Source organism: Pelmatolapia mariae, linkage group LG7 (assembly GCF_036321145.2).
Source record: "Pelmatolapia mariae isolate MD_Pm_ZW linkage group LG7, Pm_UMD_F_2, whole genome shotgun sequence".
NCBI classification, from domain to species: Eukaryota; Metazoa; Chordata; class Actinopteri; order Cichliformes; family Cichlidae; genus Pelmatolapia; species Pelmatolapia mariae.
This window is the reverse complement of record NC_086233.1, coordinates 42,076,977-42,089,626: the sequence shown is the minus strand read 5'-3', so window position 1 is coordinate 42,089,626 and position 12,650 is coordinate 42,076,977. Positions and strand designations below refer to the sequence as shown.

Genomic DNA, 12,650 nt, shown 5'->3' with positions numbered 1-12,650 from the left:
TTTTTTTTTTTTTTTTTTTTTTTTTTTTGGCTGTTTTACAACTCTAGGACTTTAATATATTGAGAAGTGTAGCTTTTCTAAGCCCTGGTTATATCCCTGACTAGAGTGTGATATTTTAGTGTATGTAAAAGTAACGCCACCAAACAGTCTCTTTAACCTGACACTACAAGGGTGTGAAATGTGTGATTTCACATACTGCTTTAGTCCACTCTGCAAAAAAAGGAAAATATTAAAAAATTTCATTTTTGGCTTGTCTGTTGCTCTTTTGGCAGGCTCTGGAGGAGGCAGCAGCTAACGCAGCAGAAGAAGAAAAAAGACGCCTTCAGACTCAAACTGAGCTCCAGGACCGCTACAGGAGGGACCTGGAGAGAGAGAAACTGGTCTGTCAATCCCTTTCATCTGCATGTAATGTCTATAACATACAGTTGAGCATAGTGGTGCCAGTTGGACTTAATATCATACATGGACATTTCCTCTGCACCATTACCACAAACCTCTGATTACTCTGCCTGACAACATCTTAATATTGTCGCGCTACACTTCATTAAGTACACTCTAGTACTGGATCTTCCAATCTTCTGATTAAAATGTCAAATTAGAGTTATTTACTTTAATTCCTGAACAGAAAAACAGTTTTAGTGGTTTAGTGGTTCCTACTTCCTACTGTTTAAGTTAATTCTGCATCTCCTCGCTGTATCTCTGCATAATTTCCGTGATGGCTGTTCATCAGTGCAATTCCACTCAGTCTTTGGTCAGTTACCTGAGATATGTATTGAAACATCAGTAGTAGATATGCGCAAATGTCATCAATGGTGGCCTCCATATTTGAAGTGCCACATTAAAATGACAGCAATATTAGCACTGCATACTCCTTGTGTAGTCTTACGTACTATTACAGATAAAACAAAAAATAAGCAAAGTCAAACACTAGCAGGTCCTGAGTTAGACCCCACCATCTGGCCGGGGCCTTTCTGTGTGGAGTTTGCATGTTCTCCCCGTGCTTGTGTGGGTTCTCTCTGGGTACACTGGCTTCCTCCCACAGTCCAAAGACATGCAGATAGCAAGGTTAGGTTAACTGATGATTCTAAATGTGAATGTGAGTGCGAATGGTTGTCTGTCTCTGTGTTAGCCATGTGACAGACTGTGACTAGACCTGTCCAGGGTGTACCCCAACTCTCACCCCATAGTAGCTGGAATAGACTCCAGCCCCCCGTGACATGGATGGATGGATGGGTGGGGGAACCACCAGACTGGTCAATTACTGCACTTGCTTTATATTCAGGGACATTTATCCTCAATTATCAGGCTGCAAATATATTTATAATAATGCATTTTATTTGAGGGCACCTTTCAGAAACCCAAGGTCACCTTACAAGGAACAAAATTAATAAAAGGAACAATATATCACTGTATTATTGAGAGCATGCAATAATGGGTAAGTCGGAACAATTTTCATGCAACATTGTTTTGCTATGACATAATTCATCCATTTTAATTTGACATAAACTTGTTAAATAAACTGAGAAGAGCTACTAAAATAAACACAAAACAGAAAACTACTGCAGAGTCTTGAGCAGCAATTTGGAGAGACGTGAATGGATGTTGTGTTTGTTGCCTCACATTTAAGAACATAGTGTGAGGTTAAGAAGTATCTATGAGGCTCAGCTAACACTGATGGCATTTTCTTTCTTACTCACAAACACTTGTTTGTAAAAGAGACCCATTTCACTGTGCTCGAATGCCACTGATAACATCTTGACATGCTTGCTGCACAGCATGGATGTGGTGAAATGGCAGAGAGATGTTTAACTGTGGTTCTTTAGTCACAGTTCTGCTCTCGGATGTCCCACTTAGTTGATCCTAAGAGACGGTGTAATTTTGATTTGTATTTCTTACTAATCTTCTACATCATTAATACATTACTTGGTTTAAGTTGGTTGTAACAGCACTTCGCTTAACTCCACTTTCTTTCACACTCATACACACCGGCTGAGCTACCCACTGAGAATAGCTTGAGGTTTTTAGTGTTTGCTCAAGATCATCTCCACTAATGAGTTAAAACTCATTCTGCTGATCAATCCTGCTGGTCCATTGATCAGTTGATTATTAAAACTGCTGATAAAGATTGTGTGTGCTAATTCATAAACTCCTGATTCCAGAGGTGTTATATGAAGCAGTGTTAATGAGGACTAATAAGTATGTTATACTTCTTCCTACTCCATTTCAGACTTAATAATTGTAATTTCATGTCATTTAGACTCCATTTTATTTTATTTATTTTCTTTTTTTGTTTTGTCTGAGCACATACGTTTGTGTATTTACATATATGTTTGTATTTGTACATGTAAATGCAAGTATGTGTACTTGTATATATCATTTTGTCTGTATATGTCTGAATTAAAAATACAATAACAATGAGTTAGCGATGTACACTGAGCTCTAAGGTGACTCTCAAATGCTTTCATTGAGGCTTTTCCCATCCATAAGCTACAAGTGGGATTTGGATAATACAGCAGCCTTTTGAAGGCTATCGAACAGCAATAATATTCAGTCAACAGAAAATATTTCAATTTGATCTGACCATAAACTAAAGTGATTTACAGCTCTCCATCAGAAGGCTTTGGGACAGTGTCCCAATTTTCTTTAAATGCACCCACAATATCAGAAATAAACAGCAGCACTCAGGATGTAAAGACTGCTAGAATAAATATTAACTTATGAACTCACAAGGTTGATTTTTCTGTCATATTTTGCTGTTATATTTCTTTGCTGTCACCTGTTCCTCTGTCTCTGGATGTAGGCAGCCGTTTTTTATGTGAAAGCAGTGAGAGCCTGAAATAACTGATAACTGTCAGCTTTCTGTTATTTATTTATTTTTTACAGCATGTCACCTGTTCCTCTGATAATGTGTCTGATGGGAGTCATCAGCCCTCTTTTATGTGAACGCTCTTGGAGCAGAAAGCCTGAGTTTACAGAGAGCTGATAGCAGTTATCTCTGACTGAGGTTTTAGGTTGCACCTGTTTATGTCTGTTTATTTTACACGTCTTTAATTATCAAACTCGGGTTTCCTGTGAGATGCTGATTAATCATGACAAGAGTACTTTAGATATGCGCACCTGCTATGGCACTTTAGAGTTGGCACCAATATGCAAACTCCAACGCTTAATTCAAGTCAAGTCATTTTTTTATATATAGCATGAAATCATTACCAGTCCCCTTAAGGCGCTTTATATTGCAAGGTAAAGACCCGACAATAAGAAAGAAAACCCTGAAAATTAGATGACCCCCTATGAGCAAGCACTTTGGCAACAGTGGGAAGGAAAACCTCCCTTTCAACAGGAAATAACATCCAGCAAAATCATCCTCAGGGAGGGGCAGGCATCTGCCACAACCAATTGAGGGTGAGATGGGGGAGATGGGACAAAAACACAATGAGGAAGGGCCACAGATTAATAATATCTAATGATTGCAGAGTGGTGTATAAACACATACGAATTTATCTTATGAATATTAATTTTGAATTCCAGGTGAAGTATACTTCTGTGTTTCCTGGTTTTAAAGGTGCGGCAGCAGATTGAGAAAAACCTGGCTGAGAAGTCCACTGAGCTGGAGCAGTACCTGCAGAGGGTCAATGAGCTGGAAGACATGTATCGCCAACTGGAGCACGCTTTGGAAGACGAGAGGCGTGCCAGACAGGATGAGGAAACCATCCGTAAGCTGCAGACACGGTGAGTCAAAGGGTGTGCGGAGGGAGAAATGTTTGGGTTTGTATAAAAAAAAAAATATTCCCCACAGAGCCTCACTCATATCCTCTGATGAGGAAACTTAGGTCACTCGGATCTTTGCATACTTCTCCTATCTGGAAAGCATAACACTGGGATAAATATATTCATAGAAATTCTTTTTTGTTACCTTAACAATCCAGCACTGGTGCTACCAAATTTCAGTGAAGCATGAAACTTAATATTCCTAATGAAGTGCATCACATGAACCTCTGTCCAAAGAGCTGAGTCTGAGTCTTTGTTTTCCTTATATAGGAGGCTATACACAGCCAGACTTTCAACTTCTCCTTCATACACTCGACATTTCCTCCCTCATCTTTCCTTCCTATCTGCTGATGAATACATTCCAGGTCACGTTTGAGAAGTCACCAGCGAGTATTTCCTTTAAATGTAGTCGTTGTTTTAAAAATGGCAATCAGCTCTTTAGAAGAGGACAATTTTCAGTGGCTGTTTTTTTTTTTTTTGTTTTTTTTGTTTTTTTGTTGTTTTTTTTTCCCAAACAAACAACTCTACAACCACAGTTAAATGAGGAAAATTTGCCTGAGACCTAAATGGCAGTGTTTTATAATGAAACGTATAGGTGCTTCATGAGATACAAGAAGTATTAAAGACTTGCCACTGAAATCTTGAGAGAGGAGATTTGCAAGGGGCACAGTTGTGCAGCACTATATACATATGAACAGTCTCAATGTCAAAAATATCAACTATACAAATCATGACATCACCACAAACTCAGATCACCTTTATGTAAAATATATTTCATAAAAAAGTTTGAACTTTCAGATAAATTGTTTGTATATTTATATTTATTATATTAACTTTATATTTACTTGTCTAACTACACTATTGCACCACCTGCTGACACATCAGTTTACAACATATGTATACATTAGCTTCTTTATTATTCGTTTTTTCCCTTTTTTTTTTTTTTTTTTTTCTTTTTAAAACGATTATACTTTTACAGCCTGGAAATATAATTCTCTTTTATTTGTGAAAAAGTGTTTGCCTCCTGCCTGATTTCCTCTTTTTTGTGTGTTTTTGTCACACTTATATATTTCAGATAATCCAAACAAATTTAAATGTTAGACAAAGATAATGCAAGTAAACACAAAATTCAGTTTCTAAATGAAGGTGAACTGATTGCCTCCTAAACCGAATAACTGGTTGGAGCACCCTTAAAACTGCAACCAAGCTATAACTGGTAATGAGTCTTTTACAGCACTGTGGAGAACTTTGGTCCACTCATCTTTGCAGAATTGTTGTAATTCGGTCACACTGGAGGGTTTTTGAGCATGAACTGCCTTATTAAGGTCATGCCATAGCATCTCAATTGGATTTAAGTCAGGACAAAGCAACTCAGAAGTCTGCATTTTGTGTTTAAGACATTCAGAGGAGGACTTGCTAATGTGTTTTGGATCATTGTCCTGCTGCCAAATCCAAGTCTGCTTCAGCTTGAGATCACAAACAGACAGCCAGACGTTCTCCTTCAGGGTGTTTTGGTAGACAGCAGGATTCATGGTTCATTTACCACAGCAAGTCTTCCAGGTCCTAAGGCAGCAAACAGACCCAGACCATCACACTACCACCACTGTGTTCTACTGTTGGTATGATGATCCTTTTCTGAAATGACACACACCTTTTTGTCTCGTCAGTCCAGAGTATTTTCCCAAAAGTCTTGGGGATCATTAAGATGTTTTCAGGCAAAACGAGACGAGCCTTTGTTTGTTTTGCTCAGCAGTGGTTTTTGGTCTTGAAACTCCCATGCAGGCCACTTTTGCCCAGTCTCTTTCTTAAGGTGGAGTCATGAACACTGACCTTAACTGAGACAAGTGACAACATCCTGCAGTTCTTTGGATGTTGTTCTGGGGTTGTTTGTGACCTCTTGGATAAGTCGTCGCTGTGCTCTTGAGGTAATTTTGGTCAGCTGGGCACTCCTGGGAAGGTTCACCACTGTTCCATGTTTTCACAATTTGTGGATAATGGAATCACTTTTTCCACACAGGGCCATGTAGGTTTGGATTCTTTTTCCCCTTAAGAGTAAACACCTTCATTTAGAAACTGCTTTTTGTGTTTAATTGTGTTATTTTTGTCATATATTTACATTTTTTGATGAGCTGAAACATCTAAGTGTGACAAACATACAAAAACTAGAAACTTAGAAAGGGGACAAACACTTTTTCGCACCTGTGTGTGTGTGTGTGTGTGTGTGTCTGTGTGTGTACAGTATACAGTGCATACAATGTTGATAATAGTAACTATACTCTTCTCCGCTGTTTTTTGTTTTGTTTTTTTTCCCCCTCTTTCTTTCTCCCTTTTCTTTTCCCCTGTCCCGTATCTAGCAAGTAAAAATAAAAAAATAAAATAAAATAAACAATAAAAGGTAAATCAAATGGACCATTACGGCAAGGCTGGGATGGTCCATTTGGTAAAGTAAATCCATTGGGCATCTTTCTTCGCCTTTAGACAATAATTCTGATGGCAAAAGAACCAAACGGGACAGGTTTTTAAAAAAAAAAAAAAAAAAAAAAAAAGAATAGTAACTATACAAGTGTTAAACTACACAGGGTCTAATAATTTCCTCAATAAGAAGTGTCAAATCTGTGGAAAACGCGTGTACGGTCCACATGCTTTGTTTATGCAGTGATCTGACCCTCCTGGGGTAGGGCCCATGCTGAAGTAGTAGTAAATGATATATGTACTGTGGACCAGATTACTGGAGGAGGAGGCCAAGAAGAGAGCAGAGTTGGAGCAGATCCATTTGCAGCAGAAGCAGGCCATCTCCGTCACGGTGGCTGAGAAAGAGGAACTGGAGAAGGAGCGTCTGGCCAAGGAGAGCGCCCTGCAAGCTGCAATGAAGCAACTGGAGCAGCTGGAGCTGGAGAGGCAGGGGGCGCTGGAGCAGTATGAGGTCAGTGATGGGGGGTATGAATATGGATGCAATAGGACTAGTGTGGAAACTCCTCTGTGGAACAGAGCTGTGGAGCTACTTTTTTTATTTGCCATTACCCACAAATAAATCATTAAAACAATAAAACTCAACTTATCATCATTTCTATGAATGTTGACATTTTATGACTAAATTGTACCTCTTGCTGTAGTTCAAAGCAGTTACTGAGCAGTCTTTGAGGTTTGCACCTAACATATGTCCTCAAAGCTGTTTTCAGTTGTCCTTCCTCATATGTAGCACACAGCAGGAGACGGTCTGCTCCACTCAAACTACAGAAGGTGCTACATGTGGTTTAGAGGTGGGAGCCACCTGCATGCAGGAGGCAGAACATGCAGCATCCACCTTGCTAGCAGTGACTGGACTATTTGCACAGCAGCTTCCCATGCAAATGTGCAGACTCATCATGTGATTAGTCTGTCATTCCCAAAAGAATTCACATTTAATCAAATACTTTGTGGAAGCCTCAGGGACACCTGTTCAGGCTTAGCCATAAGTGAGCTGCTCGAGGAAAATCAGAGTTGTATTTGCTGTATGCCAGACAGGTGCTTATTTAGTACATGGTGTCACTATACAAGTAATGTATGCTGAGCTGTCATTTAGACAAGATTTCTTTAGACAAGAAATTTAATACTAACCACTTGTGAATCAGTATGCTGATAGGTGCCTTTTTTTTTTTTTATATCTATTAAACATCATACATGTGTTGCATTTTCTCTTTCTCCATGTGCGAGCCAGACTGTAAAGAAGAAGCTGGAAACTGCGACCAACAACACCAAGACCTGGAAGCACAAAGTGGCTGAACATGAGGGGTTGTTACGGCTCATTCAACCAGGTAAACAGAAACCCAATGAGTATCTGCCTGCACCATGTGGTGCTTTTCTTAAGAGCTGTTTGACAGTTAAAATTCAAGTTTAAGGTTAGGGTTGGGATTATTTTTAGGTGATAGTGATATATTCAGAATATCACAGAGGAGACTCAGTGACTGCATGGAGCCTAGGTCCTGTGGGTGCAAATTAAGCTCAAATCATCACTGCTCCATTACTGCACTTTACTGTTGGTATGGCCAATTTGTGATGATATGCTGTTTGGTTTACACTATAAACATTTTGGTGTGTGTGTGTGTATTTGCCATGCAGCAATGTTTTTCTTTCTGTTTCTGTTTCTTGCTCAGGTGCCAAGGGGCAGCAGAACATCACAAACTGGGGCCCTGCAGCCTTTTCTGAAGCAGAGCTCAGTCTGAGGGAGAAACAATGGCAGGAGATGAAGAACCAGGCAACTTAAGCTCAGTAAAGCTGCTGTAAACCATTATCATAACCTTAAACATGTTTAACTAACAAGGGAAAGATGAGACAGGCCTGCTGGGATGTACTGGAACGTCTCTGATGAAGCATATCTTTGCCGGGATAAAAAGGCATTTTATAATAAGGTGGCATTAACTAATCAATAAATCTCCCGTTACCCTGTAGGAAGCACAGATAGAACTGATAAACTTGACTGCGTTATTGTTGGCCACCACTGATTATCTCTAAAACCACCAAGAAAAAGTCACCTCATAATTTAGGGAATGGGATTTAAAATGATAATTATTGCAAAATAATCTTTCCTCAGTAGAAATATGAGACATAATCAGCACAAAATCAATAGAATGCATTCGGTTTATATTTTTGACACACAACGTGACAGGCCAGTGACAATGGGAGTAGTGCCAAACCAAACCAGTGACTATGACAACAAACACGGTCCACGGCTCAAAAGACGAAGACGTTGTTGAACAGAGGGATCCAAAGAATTCAGTATTGTGGAGTTTTGTAGCTGTTCAACATAGGAGTGGAATATCATGCACTGCAGATACTGCACATACGTGCCTTTGTTGAAACATCCTTTCACACAAAGGCGCGTAACTCCACAAAATTGTTTTTGCCGTCCTTGCAAAGTACAAAACTGACAGTTTCTCTGCAAGATTTTACAGTCCCAGATACTTGTGTACATTTTATTGTAAAAGAAATGATGCCAGTAAGGACAGTGGCTGCTTAAAGTAACTGGCCCTCCTTAACAACTCCCTTGCCGTAAGCATTTCTCTCAGACAGGTGCAGGCACGTGTCGGACATGCGATCCACATGAGTGCAATTTTACCAAAATGTCAGCAAAACCCACATCAAACCACAGACGTCCATAGATTATGTGTAATGATGAGAACTGACACAGGAAAAAAGTATCAAACACATGAAGAAAGCGAGGCGCAAAAGGGAATGGAAAGTCATGACACCAGCTGAAATCTATCAGTAATTAGAAAATAATCCTGACGCTTAGTGCAAATTAATATCAGCTGGTTCAGTCCCAACTGACAGCTTATAAAAAGGTGTCTCATTACCAGTGTGTCACAGAAGAGACATCTTATGATGGGGAAAACTAATGAGCTCTCTCAAGACCTTCACAACCTTATTGTTGGAAAACATACTGATGGCATCAGTTACAGAATTTTTAAAATACTGAAGATTGCAGTGAGCACTGTTGGAGCCATAATCCAGAGGTGAAAAGAACATTTTTCACCATAAAAATGACCACTACCAGGTGCTCCCCGCAAGATTTCAGACAGAGGAGTGGAAAGAATTATCAGAAGAGTTGCCCCAGAGCCAAGGAGTACTTGTGGAGAGCTACAGAAAGACCTGGAATCAGCAGAAGGCACTGCATATCACCCCCAGAACACCATACCAACAGTGAAGGTTGGAGGTGGGATGATCATATGTGTGGCTGTTTTTCAGCATACACCACTGGCACACTTCATATTATTGAAGGAAGGATAAATGGAAAAATGTACTGAGACATTCCTGATATAAATCTGCTGCCATCTACCAGGATGATGAAGATGAAACGCTTCAGCAAGACGATATTCCCAAACACACAGCCAAGGAAACTCTCAATTGGTTTCAGCAAAAGAAAATAAAGCTGTAAGAATGGCTCAGCCAATCATCTGACCTGAATCCAACTGAAAATGTATCGGAAGAACTAAATTTAATAGTTTATAGAAATGGTTTGTGGAATCAGGATTTGAAGATGTTTGTGTGGAAGACTGGGCCAAAATCACACCTGAGCAATTTTGAAGCTGTTATCACCAACAAAGGTTTTTGTACCAAGTATTAAATGACTCTATATCAAATTTATAAATTAAATTATATAAATTAATTTTTAAAAATTCAATAAGCGTGTTCAATACTTTTCTGCTGTGTCATATTTCATACTGGCACATCATTTTTGGACATCTATGGTTTGAGTTCCTTGCATGTGTGGATTGGATGGGTTGTTACAGACATCTGGAGAGTTCGTGTCAATAGCGCCTTTAGAGATAATTGGTGATGCCTTCAATACTTGTTTTACCTGCTGTATACAGAATGTTTATTGGGTTTTTGCCTATTTCTCTTGCTTGGGGGTTATTTGCAAACCATTTAAAACTGTTACTCGTCAGAAAACGGTGTAGTTCCTTGTGATTTTTTTTTTTTTTTTTTTTTTTAAATTAATATCTACATCATTTGTTTCGAACTGACCATAATCATAATTTAGTTTTCCATTTTGTGTTTGTGTGTAACACTGAAGCTTTTGTCCGGTCAGAATTAAGAAGTTAGAATTAGAATAATGAGGGAGAGATAAAATATACACAAATATTTATCATGTTCAGCTTTTCTATTAAAATACAAAATCACGTAACAAGGCAAAAAGTATTTTTAGATCAGCCTTTGGCCTATCCCAGCTGTCAGTGTGAGCGGTAGGGAAGAACGTGCAAACTGCAGCCAGTGGATTTGAAGCCAGGTCCTTTGTGCTGTCAGGTGACAGCAGCATGTAAATGTTACCTGTTTTACTGAATGGAAGTGACGGCACCTGGAACATTTACTCCTTTGAGTTTTTAACTGTGTTGATGTTAGTCACATGCAAGTGTAAGACCAAGTATTTTTTCTTCTACTGAATTGTAAAGATAAAGTTGAAAGAGAATTTATAAGCAGGCATGAACCATAGAACAACAAAAAAAAATAATAACCTGAAATAGTGCATTTGCTCTCAGTTTTCCAATATTTATCCGGCATTTGTATGATTGTGGAAGATGACTTTGAACTATCTGATCTCCTATAGGACCAATGGGAACATTACCAGTTACCTTTATACAAACTTAATAAAAAGCAGATTTCTTAGAAGTTAACAGTGGTCAGTGCCTGCTGTCTGTAAAAGCAGACCATAGTCAAAATAGACCCGAGCTAACAATATACATGATTTGAAATTGGTTTTAAGACATGCAGCTTTATTAAAAAAAACAAAAAAACAAAAAAAAAACAGTTTTATTTCAACATGTTTCATGGATGGAGAACTGTAAAGTAATATGGTCATTTCAGGCAGCTAATTTCTGTGTTTGCTTTTGGTTTGACTCTAGGAAAAACAAACTCTTCATGTAAAACGTGTTTTTGGTCAAATATACCCATATGGAAAAGATATATATAAATCTTATAAAGTTTGTATCTGTCTTGTGTGGAACTTGTATGAAAAGCATACAAGAGTGAAAACAGATATAAGATCCCTTGAAAAATTATATAATGAAACTTGTATGTTTTGGATACTTACTAAAACAATATATGAAAGTAATGAGAAAGTGGCCACTTTCATGAGTAAATCATGTAAGTTTTTACTATTTCTTTTCCATATGGGTAGTCCCCCGGTATAATTTTTTTTCTTTTTCTTTCCTGAATCTCTGCAAAGGAGGTGGAGAGTATAAATTTAGCATGACCCACAAAAACACAATAACCTCATTAACAGGAAATACACAAAGATGAAACACAATGAAACTAGCCTTTAAGCCACGAGTATAAACAATGTGCACACCAGTGCTTTGTACCGTTTTTCTTCTTCCAGTTTGTCTCTACTGTATCCATGATATGCACTACTTTTGATCAGAGTCTGACCCGTCTAACAAGAATTAGCCAAAATGTATTTCAGGTTTTTTGTTTTAATCCTTTTAAAGAAGCAGAAACTACTAAAACTGCTAAAAACTACTCTACAAACTAGTCTCCTTAAGATCATTTTTACATTAAAATTTAAGTGTTTGTACATATTTAGTGGGCTTTATGTTTTAACAATGTTATCTTCAAAAGAATGTAAACTATCATGTACAATTCACTAAATGTTTTATCGTCAAAGAGCTATTTTCAATACTTTGTTTCATCAAGATTGATTTCTAAGTGACTCTGGAACATTTCTTGTTCCTGAATATTGTCAGTAGGATTATTTTGCTGAAGTCTAACTTCCAGCACAGATGCTAACCAGTGACTTTGATACTGTAAAAATTGAAAATTGTGATTTTTTTTTTTTAAAAAATATAAATATATGTAAAAAGCTCAAGACTGAACCATATAATAAATCACATCTTGAAAAACTGACTTTTTTTTTTCTAACACCGTAAGAGTTACAATGATCCATTTAACAAGCTTCTTCCACTTATCGAATTCAGGAATGGGGCTCTTGCTCTGAGCAAGGCAGACGATGTGTATCTACTAATCTACAGGTAACATTAGATGGAAAGATATTTGACCTAAAGGCATTTAAATAAGGTAATGTGCTATTTATCCTAAGTTGAGAAGTGGGAGCATATAAACATGAAAGACTAACAAAATGACTTAAACAGGTAAAATAAAATAAATAAAAAAAATATATATATATTAATATTATAGCTCAATTTAAAAAAAAAAAAAAAAAAAAAAAAAAAAAATCCGATATGACATAAATTTAATTGAACACTGGATATAAGTGGCCTTGAAATCAATGTCTCTGAAATGGAGAAATTCTCAAGATACTCCTACTTTTATCACATCCACCTTCAGATTCATTTTTTTCATTAAACTTTGGTTTACTTTGACACATCTCTCTCTGGCCAGTCAGAAAT

At 37.8% G+C, this 12,650-nt stretch overlaps 1 protein-coding gene across 1 annotated transcript in view; it reads left to right on the top strand.

Moving 5' to 3' along the window:
• The window catches only part of swap70b (switching B cell complex subunit SWAP70b), a 34,883-nt gene extending 22,502 nt beyond the window's left edge, over positions 1-12,381 (top strand). Inside the window, exons 8-12 of the mRNA XM_063479145.1 lie at positions 273-380; positions 3,563-3,729; positions 6,493-6,691; positions 7,466-7,562; positions 7,902-12,381. Of these exons, the coding sequence (XP_063335215.1) occupies positions 273-380; positions 3,563-3,729; positions 6,493-6,691; positions 7,466-7,562; positions 7,902-8,011 (681 nt within the window). The 3' untranslated portion in view covers positions 8,012-12,381. The remainder of the gene's footprint in view (positions 1-272; positions 381-3,562; positions 3,730-6,492; positions 6,692-7,465; positions 7,563-7,901) is intronic.
• Positions 12,382-12,650: the final 269 nt, after the last annotated feature.